At 45.8% G+C, this 16,085-nt stretch overlaps 2 protein-coding genes across 2 annotated transcripts; both read left to right on the top strand.

The window, feature by feature from the left end:
• Positions 1-1,095: 1,095 nt before the first annotated feature.
• Positions 1,096-4,588, top strand: pim2 (Pim-2 proto-oncogene, serine/threonine kinase). The gene is made up of 7 exons (XM_034589969.1): positions 1,096-1,328; positions 1,835-1,935; positions 2,328-2,378; positions 2,839-3,047; positions 3,166-3,335; positions 3,429-3,605; positions 3,722-4,588. Exons 1-7 carry the CDS (start codon positions 1,274-1,276, stop codon positions 3,865-3,867), a joined length of 909 nt encoding a protein of 302 aa, XP_034445860.1. The 5' UTR covers positions 1,096-1,273; the 3' UTR covers positions 3,868-4,588.
• Positions 4,589-7,848: 3,260 nt separating this feature from the next.
• slc35a2 (solute carrier family 35 member 2) lies at positions 7,849-13,770 on the top strand. The gene is made up of 6 exons (XM_034589972.1): positions 7,849-8,222; positions 9,407-9,589; positions 9,917-10,068; positions 10,348-10,470; positions 12,255-12,778; positions 12,824-13,770. Exons 1-6 carry the CDS (start codon positions 8,159-8,161, stop codon positions 12,879-12,881), a joined length of 1,104 nt encoding a protein of 367 aa, XP_034445863.1. The 5' UTR covers positions 7,849-8,158; the 3' UTR covers positions 12,882-13,770.
• Positions 13,771-16,085: the final 2,315 nt, after the last annotated feature.

Here is a 16,085-nt window from a genome sequence, read left to right as displayed (position 1 = left end):
AACGAGACAGAGAAAAGTTCCCAGTGATGAATAAATATTCACAGTAATATTCACACAATCTTTACTGGAAATTCATCCGGAGTCAATAGTGAACTTAACCAACAGAATTATCAGTTTTCTGTTTTTACTTTAAATCACAAGTTTATATCCATAACACTTTCAAGAACGTATGAGGAAATAATGGACGTCGAGTATCAAACACCAGGGGTGATGGTGGTGGTGGTGGTGGTGAGGGGGGGGGGGGGGGGGGGGGGGGGGGTGGTGGTGGTGGTGTGGGGGGGGGGGTCCTCAGTTTCAGTCTGAGACCTGGACGGGAAACAAGCAGAGGAACTAGTGTGCATGTTCTTGTACTTCTACCTTTGTGAGGACATTTTGACAGGTCCTCAGAGATTCACTTGTTTTTAACTCTACGTATCCTGTGAGCTCTCATTGGTTGTTAACGTCCTAAGAACCTACGGCTGCATGTCCACATCTGGTCGTCTCCACAAACTTATACCAAGTATCTCCAACCTATGGGGTTGGTTAGGGTAGTTTGGGTTAGGTTAACTTGAGTTAGCTCAAGTTTACGAGAGGTTAGATCATGTTAGGTTAGGTTAATTCAGGTTAGGTAACATTACCTATGTTTACGCTGTGTGTGTGAGGGAGTGCATGAGTGTGTGTGTGAGTGCATGACTGTGAGTGCATGACTGTGTGTGTGAGTGCATAACTGTATGTGTGTGTGTGTGTCTGTCTGTGTGTGTGTACGTGTGTTTGTTTGTGTGTGTGTGTGTTAGTGTGTCTGTCTGTGTATGTGTGTGTGTGTGTGTGTGTGTGTGTTAGTGTGTCTGTCTGTGTGTGTGTGTGTGTGTGTGTGCGTGTGTGTGCGTGTGCGTGTGTGCGTGTGTGTGTGTGTTTCCCGGCAGCAGCTCGCGCGCCTAGCTCTGAATTCTCTGAATTCCTCTCGCGGGTGTTTAATATTCATAAAGCTGCAGAAACTGAAGCTTGAATCTGATTGGCTGGACGGTTCAAAACACTGAGCACACGTCTCGATGCTGATTGGACAACAGATAGTTGAGTGGGCGTGGTCCTAGGAGCACGTATATAAAGGCGGAACAGACGGCGCCGTTGATCAGAGTCGTGATAAGTTCACAGGTTCGATTTCCCGCCGGACGTTTCAACACGTTTCAACGGGTCTAACATCTGAGCGGCGGAGGGACACGGTGAAGAGGTGAAGAGGTGAAGCCGCCGCAGGATGAAGTGCTTCCGCCTCTAGAGACAGAAAGACCCCCCCGACATGTTGGAGAAAAGAGCGACGGAGTTTAAAGAGGAGGAGGAGAGAGGGAAACAGGGTGAGCACAACTACACAACTACACAACAACACAAACACAACAACACAGAAACTGAGGAACAAGAGGGAGAGAGAGGGAGACACAGTGAGAACAACTACACAACTACATCTTAAACACAACAACTTAGATACAACATTAACCAACACCTGTTCTCAGTGGAGATGAATTTGTTCATTTAATTAATTGAATATAAATAATTAGAAAAATACGCTTTCATGTTTTGTTTTCTCTAAAAAATAATTTTAATATAAAGAGAAACTTTTGAATCAGAGTAAATATGAAGTGTGTTCCCTGAACTTTAATCACGTCTCACTGACTTCATCAGCTCGTCCACTTTCCTCATTGTTGAGGTTTAGGTGCAGCTCAGGTATTTTATTTACAACCACAGGAGCAGGTGGATATAAAGACGTGCGTGTGTGTGTGTGTGCGTGCGTGCGTGCGTGCGCGCGTGAGAGAGAGAGAGTGTTGACGTGTTTTCTCATCGTGTTGTTCTCTCTCATCCTCAGTGAAGGAACCGTTCTGCAGCCAGTATCACTGTGGTTCTCTGCTCGGCAGAGGAGGATTCGGTTCTGTGTTCTCAGGCCACCGGCTCTGTGATGGACTGCAGGTCAGAACACACACACACACACACACACACACACACACACACACACACACACACACACACACACTGCTCATTTCTACATGTTTTATTTTATCTTTTTGTTTTGTTTATTCTTTCTTAGTTTATTCTTGTATTTGCAGTAAACAAAATCTTTTGTCACAATTTACATGAAATTAACGTCCAGAGAGAAGGAAAATAAAAGAGAGAATAAGAAGATTAAATAAAGATATGTACATTTATCTAAAACATAACACTGAAGCACACTGTTTAAAAGTCTACAGCCGCGACTTTATTTCAGTATATTATATTTAAGTAGATTCAAAGTCATAGTTAAAGGTTGTTTTTATGCTTCATTATATATAGTAAAACACCATTTTCCTTCTTTGTCTGCGCAGGTTGCCATTAAACAGGTTTCCAGTGACAGAGTTCAGCAATGGGCCAGACTGGTGAGTTATTATCATATTGATTATGTATTTAATTTGTTCATTATATTCAAACTGTGATGTTCAGGACAAATATTGATACAGTAGAAGCTCCGCCCTCTGCTGGACTCTCAGGGGAATTACAGCTGCAGGTGTTTACCCTGTGATGTCATGGGCCTGTTTGTGACTCTGGGATTTTCCCTCTGTAACAAACATAACCTGGGGACCCCCCACCACCTCCTCCTTCACAATAAAAGCACCTGGACAAACACCTGCAGACGATGACTCAGAAAAAAATATCCAGAGGAACCAAACTGACATTTAGTGACATAAAAAAAATCCCCCACAGGAGAAGTCGTAACAGAAAACTTTGAAGTTTTAAAGTTTAATTAAATAAATCACATTTACAGCAGGAAATCAGAGAATAAACTGAAGAACAGACACGACGTTGGTGATGATGATTATAAATCCTCTGCCCCCTCAGCCCGGCGACGGTAGCCCCGTTCCCATGGAGGTAGCCCTGCTGGAGCGGCTTTCGGAGGTCGAAGGTCACAAAGGAGTCATCTCCATGCTGGACTGGTTCGAGGTGGAGGGGCAGGGCTTCCTGTTGGTGCTGGAGCGACCACCGATGTGTCAGGACCTGTTCGACTTCATCACTGAGAGGGGAGCGCTGCCTGAACACCTCGCGCTCAGGTGCTGCTCAGCCCATGACTCTGTTCAGTCTGTTATTTGTATAGCACCAAATCACAAGATGCATTATCTCAAGGCACTTTGCATATTGAGTTGTTAAAGTTCAGCTTGTCTCCCTCAGGTTTTTCCGTCAGGTCGTGGAGGCGCTGCAGTTCGTACACGCTCACGGAATCGTGCACAGAGACATTAAAGACGAAAACATTGTGGTCGACACGAGGACACTTGACGTCAAGATCATCGACTTCGGCTCAGGCGCTCCGCTCAAAGAGACGCTGTACAGCGAGTTCGAAGGTAAGGAGGCGGAGCTTTTCCACCTGTGGAGAGATCACACGGAGGTCACATGACCAGAGATGTAATGACACGCCCCTCCATCTTTCTCCTCAGGTACTCGGGTGTACAGTCCTCCTGAGTGGATCCAGTCTCAGTCCTACCACGGCGTCTCTCTCACCGTCTGGTCTCTTGGCGTTTTGCTCTTTGACATGGTTTGTGGTGATATCCCATTCGAGCGTGACCAGGAGATTGTGGCGGCCACGCCCATTTTCACCAGACGGGTCTCCAAAGGTGAGCACAGGCTCCGCCCATCACTCTGACCTGATGAAATCTGATTGGGTTGAATGTGAACCTTTTTCTTACATTGCATCACCTTTAACAACGACCCCATGTCACCATTCTTCCAGAATGCCAGTCTCTGATTCGCTGGTGCCTCTCGTACCGTCCAGAGGAGCGTCCGACGCTGGAGGAGATCCTGAACCACCCCTGGATGGAGGAGGGGGGAGGGGACCTGCAGGACGACCACATCTCTCTGCCCAGTCAGTCCCTCTGACACGCGTCCCTGAACGTCACTGAACTCTTTACGCCACAGGCTGGCACGGCTCAGCCAGCAGGGCGGCGACAGAAACTAAAACCTCACAATGGACTTTAAAGGAGCAGGTCGTGTTTTTAACTGCTGGAGGATCAAACTGTTTATTTCTGCCTCAAAATCAACGTCTGAAATCCCTGATGTTCACGTGTCCTTGAACTCAGCGGCAGAGTTGTCAAACAGCGACGCCGGCGCAAACGAACCCGTAAAAAGAGAGAATGTACGGAGGAAGTGAAGCAGCTGCAGGAAGAAGAGAAGTATTTATTTAAGTCTGGTTATTTATCTGAACGCAGCAGACTCAGAGGTCATGTCTGATTGGTCGAGACTGACCTCCACTTTGGTTATTTATTGATCAGAATATTTATTTTGTTTTTCAGTCACTTTACTGATAGTTTCACGTCGTCTGTTGTAAACATGAGGAAAATGGAGGAACACGTGATGAACGCGTGACGAACAGAAACCCGGTTTTGTACAAATCATCAACATTTGAGATCAAATGAGAATATTCACCTCCTTGGTTTAAATACAAAAGACATATACGGATTTAAATATTCTTCAATATTTTTCACTATTTTGATCAGTTCAGCAAAAATGTATATCGTCACCCTCTTAAATATTGAATATATGATATTTATTAATAATTTCACTCAAAAAGGTTATGACAATAGATGAATATTGACATACTAATAACGATGTCTGTCAATTATGTAACATAAGAGGAATAAATGACTTAGGCAAATTTTTGAACATGCCTTGGTGACTTAAGCAATTTTAAACCTTCAACTCTGTCAACAATAAAGCATAACTAACAAACTAACTAAACATAATGCTGAGGAGGCATGTGCATCTCCTCAGTTCTCCTTCCAGCTCTTCTTTGCTGGGTTCTTGACTGATGCCTATTAATGTGGCAAATTGTCAAAGAAGTGATGACACTCGACGGGCATGACGTGTTTCATTGACTGGAGGTCCTGGAACCTTCTCTCCTTGATTGGCAGAGCACATGGAAACATTGTTATCCATGCTATCGGCTCGTTTGGCACCTGTACCCTGTGTGGCAGTGCTTCCCACGCATGATGACGTAGTCTCTCGGGGTGAAGTTATCCATAACTATTTTGCGTTCAATAGTACTATGCATGCTGTCACACTCCATTTGTGTGTGTGCCCTGCAACAAGGTATTTCTGTGTTTTGACTTTGATCTCCTTGAGTTTCTGGATGGTCTTTGATCACACCTTCAAAGGACTCATCAAAGGATGGGGTATAGTCTGGATCGCTTATGACATCATCAGATATGTCCTCTTCACGGTGTGGATGTGTCTGTTTGGCATCTTCAACAACATCAACGGGAGTGTTTCAGGTATTCAATCAATCAATCAAATTTTATTTGTATAGCCCATATTCACAAATCACAATTTGTCTCATAGGGCTTTAACATGGTGTGACATCCTCTGCCCTTAACCCTCAACAAGAGTAAGGAAAAACTACTTAAAAACCCTTTTAACAGGGAAAAAAGAACGTAGAAACCTCAGAGAGAGCCACATGTGAGGGATCCCTCTCCCAGGACGGACAGAAGTGCAATGGATGTCAAGTGTAAAGGAGAACATCAAGATAAAGGTTTTAGCAGCATTGATTAGGGTAAACATTTTGAAGTATAACTGAAGGTCAGTGAATTGGTGGATTAATGTCATTAATGGTCAAGTGTCTGAGGAGAAATACTATGTATCGAGCAGTCCTGCTGCAATCATAGTCCATGGTCAGCAGCCAGCAAGATCATGATCCACCATCAAGATCGGATGCCACTATAGTCCACAGTTATTGTCCACTGCCGCCATTAGGATCCATCATCAGCTGCCACCTCGGTCGTGGTCCACTACCAGTATCTGATGCCAACACGATAAAGGATCTGCCTTTGTTATCACGATCAGCCAGCACGATGCAGAATCCGCCATACTGGATATTGTCTGCTCCATCTGAAACGGAGCCTTTCCACTCTTTGCTAAATGCTAGCTTCATGGACCTAGCTATTTTGCTGACTAAAAAGACTAAATAACTATGCAATATTTATAGCCTAGCCTATATTATAGTAAACCTCATCACTTTATTAATAATTTATGAAAATAAGAAAACTGATGTTTTCTCAGTAAAACCTTTGTGCCAAAGGGGGGGGGGACTGCAGCTGGTCTGTGGATGTTTGACTCTGGATTTTCTCCATTTTCCTCCCGTTGCTCAGACGACTCAGACGTTTACAGAAAAGTGTCCTCACGGACAGAAACGTTTCTGCAGGTGATTCAGACACGAAACATCGAAGAAGAAATGTTTTTTAGTCTGAGTTTCCACCTGCGTCCTCCGTTCTGACGAGGATCAGGTCTCAGGTTCGTCATGTAAGTACTTGTGTATTGTTCAGGGGTCAAAGGTCAAAGTGGCTCGTCTGTCACTTGTTTTTGTTTATTTACATTAAATAAGAATCTGGATGAAGAGAAAAAAGATCCGATGTTTGAATAAAAGTTTCTGTTTTCATCACATCGTGTCCTGGTTCTTGATTTAACAGTAAAGTCTCTTCACAAGCAAATGTGCTGCAGTGCCCCTACTGGCGAGGTTTTATAACTGCATGGGGAAAAAGTTTAGTCAGATAAAAAAAAATACTCAAAGTAGCTTAGTAATTGGTTTAATATTCTTTTAATATTAAATAGTTTCAGATATATTTAATTTTGGAGCATTCAGTGTATTTTCTGATGCACAAACGTAGAACATGACGTAGATAAACACGAGGAACCAACTCAGCGGATCTTGGATCTCAGTGGGTTTGAAGTGTCTCATGAAAGAATCTCTGATTTCTTAAACTCTCTGAAGTCACGTTTGTCAGAAGAATCGTTCTCTTATTCAACAGATATTTTAATTATCAACACATCTTTTATTTTTCTTTAATCAATAAATCCATGATTATTAAAGTATTGTTTTAATTTAAAGTGATGATAAAGAAGAAGCTGCACTGGATTTTCCAGGTGAACTAGTTTCATCCGAACATTCAGCCTGTGGCAAAGTTCACCTGCAGCTTCATGTTAAAAAGCCTCAGCCTGTGGTTCTCTCCTCCACCAACAGGCGGCGCTCGACACCAGCCACGTCTGACAGGTGAGGTGTCACTCAGCAGCCAATAGGATTCGCCCCTGGTCAACATGAGGGAGAACAAGGATGTGATTGTTGGGTCTGTTTGCAGGATCAGAGAGGAGGAGGAGGAGGAAGAGGTCTCACTCCGACTGGTTATTCAGGCACCAAATCTGTTCAAACCTGCACCTCAAGTAACTGATGTACAACATTCAGAAAATGTCCAGAGCAACTGACTCTAAATGATTATCTGGAGTTCAGTGCAGGTCTGAAAGCAGTTTAACAGACATAAAGATAAGATAAGATCCACTTTATTGATCCCGTGTCAGGGAAACTCTCGTTACAGCAGCAGAAGGTCAGAACCCTAACGTGGGAAAGTATACAAATACAATAAACAGGCAAAAAAATAGAAAAGGAGAATAAGTACATAAAATACAACTTTCACTATAGATAGAAAACATTATTAGTAGAGAAACATACTTAGGTAAAATAGAAACATAAACACATTTTTACAGTGAAAAACACAATGTCAAATCACTACATGACAACAAAACACAACAGAATGAACTTCTAAATTTCTACATTTTATATATAACTGCAGTTTGTAAACTCATCAGCGTTACTAATCAATAATAAACATAATTATCCGATAATAATAAATGTTTTCACTTTTTTTGACAGATGCTAAAAAATAAAGTTATATTATTATTATTACTATTATTTTCTTGTTACTAAATTTGTACTGCTTATATTTTGAATACAGGACTAGTAGTAGTAGTAGTAGTATTTGTACTCTGTAGTGTTTCGCTGAAAGGCCCGAGTACTTCCTGTTGTGTGTTTTCCCGTCAGAGTGGCGCCTCCTGTCGTCAGAGGGATCTCAGCTGTAGTTCGGTTCCGGGACACCTCAGACCCTCCACGGTGACTCGTACTCTCATGTTCCCGGTTCTTCCCCCGCGTCTCCTCGGTCCTCAGCCCCGCTCGGACCCGCCTCTCCTAGCACCCTATCCCGGACTGAAACAGAAAGCTCTCCCCCGGTGCTCGGTGCTCCGGCTGGGTCTGAACCGTGAGCCGGGGCTAGCTGGGAGGCTAGCGGGGTGTTAGCAGCGCAGGCGGCCGGGAGCAGGCTCGGTCCGGTCGGACGGAAGGAGCGAAGGCATGGGGGGAGAGAAGCACAAGCAGGAGGTGGAGGAGAAGACAGCGACCCGGGGCCAGAGTGAAGGTGAGCCGGGGAGGGACACAGCCGAGAGCCGGGGAGACCACGGCCCGCTGGAGGAGGGGGGCAGTGTGTGTGTGTGTGTGTGTGTGTGTGTGTGTGTGTGTTTACTTGTATTTGTGTGTGTGTGTGTGTGTGAAAGAGTGTATTTACGTGTGTTTGTGCTTGTGTGTGTTTGTGTAACAGTTACTATGTGTGTGTTAACGTTGATACGGATGTTAGCATGTTAGCGTGTTAGCGTGTGTGTGTGTGTGTGTTTCAGGTGTGGTTCAGTAGTCAGTTGTTAGAGAGCTGGTGGCGTTGTCACTCACTCACGCACGCACACACACACACGCACACACACACACACACACACACGCACACACACCTGTCAACAGGTAACTCCCTCCCTCAGGCTCAGGAGTCTGTCTCCTCACAGCTCATGTCAGAGGTTAGAGACACATCTTGTAAATCTTGAATCTCTGGTTTGACGGTTGGACAATGAGCACTCCGTGACTGAAACGCCCTTGAGCAAGGCAGGCGAACCCTGGCCTGCTCCAGGTTTGTGTTGTTACGTGACCGTCAGGTAAATAAAGGCTGACGCAGTCTGAAGAGAATAAGACAAACTTTGTTCCTGTTAACGTGAAACAGTCAGAGTTTGTGAGGACGAGTCGCAGTGATGGATACAAAAACTCATTTCTAAATCAAAGCTGAACGAGCCCTCGCACTCTGGTGAACATCTGGGGTTGTCGGTTAGTTGCCTGTTAATTCACCTGTGCACTTCCTCAACCATCACAAACTGTGGACATCAGTTCTTGTCCTGTGTCCAGTTTGCTGTCGACCAAGTGAGCTATGTCCGTCTGACGCTTGGGGCAGATTGGTTGAGTTGAAACAACTTCCTGTTTTATGGCGACGCTTTGATCCGATGACAAAAAATAAAATGTCTTGTTGTAAATCTTGCTATGTTTCATGAGTTCAACGGTTTTCATAAATCTAAATGAAATGTTACCCAAAAGATTCTTTGTTGAACATTGTAGGAGCAGCTTATCCCCCCCCCCCCCCCCCCCCCCCCCCGACCCCCAGGACCCCATAACACTCTTTACTGAGAAGTAGAAGTGACCTCAAACTAAACAACTGCTCGATGTCGTGGTCACATGTCGGCGTGCTGGTTTCTCATTAGACGTCTGATGTGTGTGTTTGTTTTCGTGCAGTCAACAAAAGGCTGAAGTACGTCAGCCTGGTGGTGCTCGTGTTCCAGAATGCTTCGCTCATCCTCAGCATCCGATATGTCCGCACGCTGCCGGGTGAGCGCTTCTTCACGACGTCGGCCGTGGTCATGGCGGAGATCCTGAAGGTCCTGACGTGTCTGCTCATCATCCTGCTGCAGAAGAAATGTAAGTTCGTCAGACACACTGATTGTTCTCGGTGACTTTAGGTCTGAATTCGCTGAATCATTTTCTCGTCTCGTATCTTTGAATGAATAAAGCAGGTGTTTTGTTTTCTGATGTTTTATTGACTCAAACAATAATGATGAATAAAGAAAAATAATTTAAAGATTGGAAACGATCAATACCATCAGTGACTGTATATAAAGACCATCAGTGACTGTATATAAAGACCATCAGTCTTTTTCCACTTCCTCCAAAATGAATGTGAAGTGTCTCTGTGTTTGGACGTTAGCGTCCAGAGGCCGGTGATAGAACGTCTCTCTCTGTCTTCAGTTAACGTGAAGGAGACGGTGTTGTTCCTGCTCGACTCCATCGTGTTTCAGTACAAGGACACTCTGAAACTCTCCGTACCTTCACTCATCTACACGCTGCAGAACAACCTGCAGTATGTCGCCATCTCCAACCTGCCCGCCGCCTCCTTCCAGGTCTGACACAGGCCACGCCCACAGGACCCGCTCAACACGTCTTACTTTTTCACCTGCTATCAACCAGCAGATTATCACTTCCTGTCTGTAGCTGTTAGCCCATTGGACGTTAATCACACATAAGTAGTTTTATTTTTTTTTAGTTTTTGCCACTGTAGCTTTTCTCAACCACAGGAGGAAAATGTGTATTTGCAGGGGACTATTTTCAGCTGCGGATGAATCTACATGTTGGATGAGTGTATAAAATATCATCTATAATAACGTGTCTCTGTCCCTCAGGTGACGTATCAGCTGAAGATCCTCACCACAGCTCTGTTCAGTGTGATGATGCTCAGAAAGTCTCTGTCCAAAGTCCAGTGGGTTTCTCTGCTACTGCTGTTCGCTGGAGTCGCCATCGTACAGGTACTTCCTGTCCCCTAACCTGTCTCCTCACCTGCCTCCTCTCCTGTCCCCTCACGTGTCTCCTCACCTGTCTCCTCTCCTGTCCCCTCACGTGTCTCCTCACCTGTCTCCTCTCCTGTCCCCTCACGTGTCTCCTCACCTGTCCCCTCACGTGTCTCCTCACCTGTCTCCTCTCCTGTCCCCTCACGTGTCTCCTCACCTGTCTCCTCTCCTGTCCCCTCATGTGTCTCCTCACCTGTCCCCTCACGTGTCTCCTCACCTGTCTCCTCTCCTGTCCCCTCACGTGTCTCCTCACCTGTCCCCTCACCTGTCTCCTGTGTCCTGTCTCCTGTCCCCTCACCTGTCTCATCTCCTGTCCCCTCACCTGTCTCCCATCTCTTCACCTGTCTCCTGTGTCCTGTCTCCTGTCCCCTCACCTGTCGCCCATCTCCTCACCTGTCTCCTGTCTCCTCACCTGTCTTCTCACCTGTCGCCCATCTCTTCACCTGTCTCCTGTCTCCTCTCCTGTCTCCTCACCTGTCGCCCATCTCTTCACCTGTCTCCTGCCTCCTCACCTGTCTTCTCACCTGTCGCCCATCTCCTCACCTGTCTCCTGTCTCCTCACCTGTCACCCATCTCTTCACCTGTCTCCTCACTTGTCTCCTGTCTCCTCACCTGTCTCCTCACCTGTCACCCATCTCCTCTCCTGTCTCCTCACCTGTCACCCATCTCTTCACCTGTCTCCTCACTTGTCTCCTGTCTCCTCACCTGTCACCCATCTCTTCACCTGTCTCCTCACTTGTCTCCTGTCTCCTCACCTGTCACCCATCTCTTCACCTGTCTCCTCACTTGTCTCCTGTCTCCTCACCTGTCACCCATCTCTTCACCTGTCTCCTCACTTGTCTCCTGTCTCCTCTCCTGTCACCCATCTCTTCACCTGTCTCCTCACTTGTCTCCTGTCTCCTCACCTGTCACCCATCTCTTCACCTGTCTCCTCACTTGTCTCCTGTCTCCTCACCTGTCGTCCATCTCTTCACCTGTCTCCTCACTTGTCTCCTGTCTCCTCTCCTGTCACCCATCTCTTCACCTGTCTCCTCACTTGTCTCCTGTCTCCTCTCCTGTCACCCATCTCTTCACCTGTCTCCCGTCTCAAGTGTTAATTTTATCTATTTTTATTATAATTTTTTTACTTTATGTAAATTTCTCTTTTCTGTCTCTGGTTTTCTGAGCATTTTGAAGGTAACCGTGGTTACAGGTGCACCTCGATCAGCTATGTTTGAGATCAGTTTAGACGGGAAAGGTAACGTGAGGACAGGGCGTCGTGACAGCAGCAAGCCTGCAGGTGGTATGAAAGTGTTGAAAGTACAACGCGTGCGCTCTGAAAGGTAAACCAACAGTTTCTGACCCAAACTACGATATTAAAATAGACGGAGGCTGTTTACACTCAGGAGTTACTCTGCACTGCCTCAACCTTCTCTGCACACATACAGGGCAGCAGGAGAACGTCAGCCTCAGTGTTTCTTACCTGCAGAGGCCATCGGGCGAATCCAGTGCCTGTCACTCGAGTTACACCAGGACACGCCGTGTCAGTGTTTATGTCAACACAGTGAATCATGGGAACGTTGATCAGGTTAAATGTCGACAAACATCAGTATTGTGACATTGGTGTGTCGCTCGTGAACACGTGTTAGGAAGCTCCTGAAAGTAATGAAGCATCAAATTCTGATCGATCGATCTTATTTTGTGTGTGAGTGAACTGACGGCTGATCAATGATTGAGCGGATTGGTCGATCTTTCCTGTGCAGGTGCAGCAGGACGGGAACAAGGAGGCGTCGGACAACTCCAATCAGAACTACATGGTGGGTCTGATCGCCGTCGTGATCAGCTGCCTGTCGTCGGGATTCGCTGGTGTTTACTTTGAGAAGATCCTGAAGGGGAGCTCCGCCTCCGTCTGGGTGAGGAACGTGCAGCTGGGGATCTTCGGCATGGCGCTCGGCATGCTGGGACTGTGGTGGAATGACGGCCCTGCTGTTGCCGAGCGTGGATTCCTGTTCGGCTACACCGACATGGTGTGGTGCGTCATTTTCAACCAGGCGTTCGGCGGGCTGCTGGTGGCCGTGGTGGTGAAGTACGCCGACAACATCCTCAAGGGCTTCGCCACATCCTTCTCGATCATCGTCTCCACGGTGATGTCCATCTACCTTTTCAGTTTCCATGTGGACCTGCTCTTCACAGCAGGGGCGGGGCTTGTCATCGGTGCCGTCTACATGTATAGCCTCCCCAAAGCGCCTGGCGGCAGCTCCTCATCCCCAAGCTCCGCGTCATCGTCGTCGTCGTTGTCGTTGTCGTCGTCGTCGTCGTCGGTGTTGCCGAGGACAGGTGGAGACGATGAATTGGAGGCGTTTCTGCCAAAGTCAGTGCTGGTGAAGTGACTCGCTCTCTCGCTCTCGCTCTCTCTCTCTCGCTCTCGCTCTCGCTCTCGCTCTCTGTGTGGCGGTGCTCATTTCCTGTCTTCTCTCGTCGGAGTTAGAGGTCAAATTGCTGAGTTTCATCTGCTGCTGCTCTCTCTCACCTCTCGCTCTGTAAAGGTCTTCTGCTCGCTGAATCATTCTCCTCACCTTACCCCCGATCATCTTTGACCTCCTGCTCATGTGCTCCTCCTCCGTAACGCCTCCTACCCCCCTTCCTCTGAGAACATGTAATGATGGTGAAGGTAGGGGAGGAGACGTTTTGTTTTCCTCCTCATCTTTTAAAACTACTCACCTCTTTCTGATGGGTCTATGCCGCCTCCTTCCTCCTCCTCCTGTGATTGACAGGACAAAAGAGGAGGTGACAAACTCCTCGCTTTCCAGCTGCGACTCTGCCTGCCCCCCTCTGTGGGAGGAGGAGGAGGAGATGAAGGAGGTGAAGAAGGAGGGCAACGATCCAGATGTTTCTTCCTTCCTTCTGCTTTTTGCTTCTAATTACTAACTCCATGTCTTTCCTCACCGTCCTCAGAGAAAATGGAGATGGCGTGACTCCTCCCCCTGCCGTCCAAATCACAGTCCCACTGTTGAAAGCACATCAGCAGCAGGAGGAGGATGAGGAGGGGGAGGAGGAGGAGGAAGGAGATGTTGTGTCTCAGATACCCTTACCACCATCTGACTGTCTGTCTCCTGTGTAATCGCCCTCTCTGCCTTAAACTCTTAACTAACTGAATGAACAGAGGAGAAGCCTTAAGCTGATACATATTGATTATCATTGTTACTGAAGATGAACCAATCGAACGTTTTCACTGTGCAGCCGACACACGAACAGCTGCAGCTCAGGTCGTGAACATCAAGACTGAGACGAAACATTCGGCGCCCAGTTTCTAAAAAGTCTGAAAACGGAGAAACATGTCCATCGCAGTTTCCATGACGACTCCTAAAGTCAAAATAATCGGTTGTTGAGAAGGGACGTAGATGGTTAAACTCTAAAACTTCACAATAGGATCATGTTGTAAAGTTTTTGACGATGAAGACGATTGGTGTGTTAACCAGACAGACGCTCCAGCCCACACTTTTACATTTTACTTTTAAAGCTCACCACCGTTGCTATGGTTACACCTGCCAATCACACCACTCTGGACTTTTCCAGCCTCTGAATCAGAGACTTCTATAAACGCTGGTGGTCTCGTTTTAGTTTGAAAACTCTGGGTTTGTGCTTTAGTCTGGACAAACAGAAACTGAGATGCCCACGTCCACTTCCTGATTGGTTCTTATCAGTCACATGACTCGACCACCAGTGTTGAACACAAAGCATCGCTAACACTTCCTGTCAGTAACAGTTCCACCTCGTCGTCGCTCAGAGAAAAGAAATCCCTGCTCTGACTCTTCACCATCACTGTTCCTCCTTCAGAGGATTTTCTGTTACTAAGCAACCAACTGCAGAGGAGACAATCTACTTCCTGTTTACATCACATGACCAGTGGATGTGACTGGTTGTTAGAAGAGATGATGTGATGATGCAACACGAGGTCATCACCTGTCGGTCATGTGACGTCGTGTTGAAGTGATTTTAATCCTCATCATCAGTTTCTAAATTTTAAATCCTACATTGTTCAAAAATACTTGATCGCATCAAAACTTTGTGTTCGAACTCAACATGGATGTTTTTATGTGTCACACCTTTTTTAAATTGAATGATTATTTATCAGCTGATCTCATGACTCCGTTCCATTGATCGTTTTGGTTTCTGACCTGGAGGCGGGGGTTGTCGTTGGCGGGTTGATTTTGATGCACAGTGAAAACGTCTCGCGGATCAAACAAGTTTCCTGTCGGTTGCTGTCCGTGCTGTGGCGCTGGTCTGCAGACGGACTGTGTGTTTGGTGCCTTTTCCTCTCATCTGTACAGAAGCCATACGCCGTCTGGTCGGTGAGACGTTCACGCCAACGTCGTCTTTGTTCTGCTTTAAATGACCGAACCAGCTCCCGTCCCATCACGTGAAGGTGCTGAACTCTAATCAGTTTGGCGAGCAGGGTTGACGGGAGCTGACGGCAATGTGCTCGTTGCTCGGAGCACCGTTAATTCACCAATCACAGTAATCATAATGTTTGTTCTCGCCAAAACTGTCCTGCTGCAGGCGTCTCGTTGAAGACGACGTCCTGCGGCGGCGTCCTGAATGTTCTTCTGCTTGTGTGTGTGGATCATAGCCCAGGTGGATGATGGGAAGTTGTGTTCCTGCTTCAGTCGAGCTGCTTCTTGGTGTTTTTCTTGTTGTTTGACTTTTTTGGGGGGGGGGTATTGTTGTTGGGTTTTTTGTCTCCGGATCGATTGAAGTTGATGACGAGTTTAACGCGAGAATCTGTTTTTAATCTGGGCGTCGTTTCCACTGATGGTGGTGGAGGTGGGCGGGGTTAACACTACACACAGACCCACAGACGAAGCTCTGTTACTTTACAGATGATTTTCCTGAAGCTGATCGTCGTCAAACACAATAAAGACAGAAATGACGTCATTTTTCTCCGAGAAACTCTGAGATTAATGTTTGTTAATAATTAGATGTTTACATTTTGTTTACGTGCAAATATCTAATCTGGAAAACAGTTTCACTTTGTTCTGATTTGATTAATCACCAGCTTCATCACTTTCTGTATTTACGTCATCGGCTGAGTTTGTTCATTTATTGATTGATTCTCCTTTTTTAAATATTCAGTTTATAACAATTAAATCCACAGAGAATATTCAACACTTAAAAATGCATAACTTTATTTTCTGATAAACGATCTTCAACTTGTCAAAATCTGGTTTTAATTTAATACTACAATAATTTTCAGACAGAAATTAGCTCCCTCTGCTGGTGAGTTTACTGAGTCTCTCCCAATAAAATTGTTGAGTTGAAACTTTTTTGGACCAAATAAGAAAAGTTTGTATTATGTTACCCCTAAACATTTGTGTTTAATCAAACTATATAAACCTGCTGAACTTAAACATTTTAAAAAGCACAATGATTGAATAAAAAAATTATTTTAGGAAGAAACTGGATCAGTTTTAGGGTTCATATTTATTTTATCATGGCGTCAGTTTTCCTTCACTTCGATGTGGAGACAACAAAGACTTTTTGTGTTTTTCATCAGTCAGTTTACTTTTAATTTAATGAATCAAACTGTGAAGGGA

Source organism: Hippoglossus hippoglossus, chromosome 7, assembly GCF_009819705.1.
Source record: "Hippoglossus hippoglossus isolate fHipHip1 chromosome 7, fHipHip1.pri, whole genome shotgun sequence".
Taxonomy (NCBI): Eukaryota; Metazoa; Chordata; class Actinopteri; order Pleuronectiformes; family Pleuronectidae; genus Hippoglossus; species Hippoglossus hippoglossus.
The sequence above is the reverse complement of the archived record's forward strand: the minus strand, read 5'-3'. Positions and strand labels throughout refer to the sequence as shown.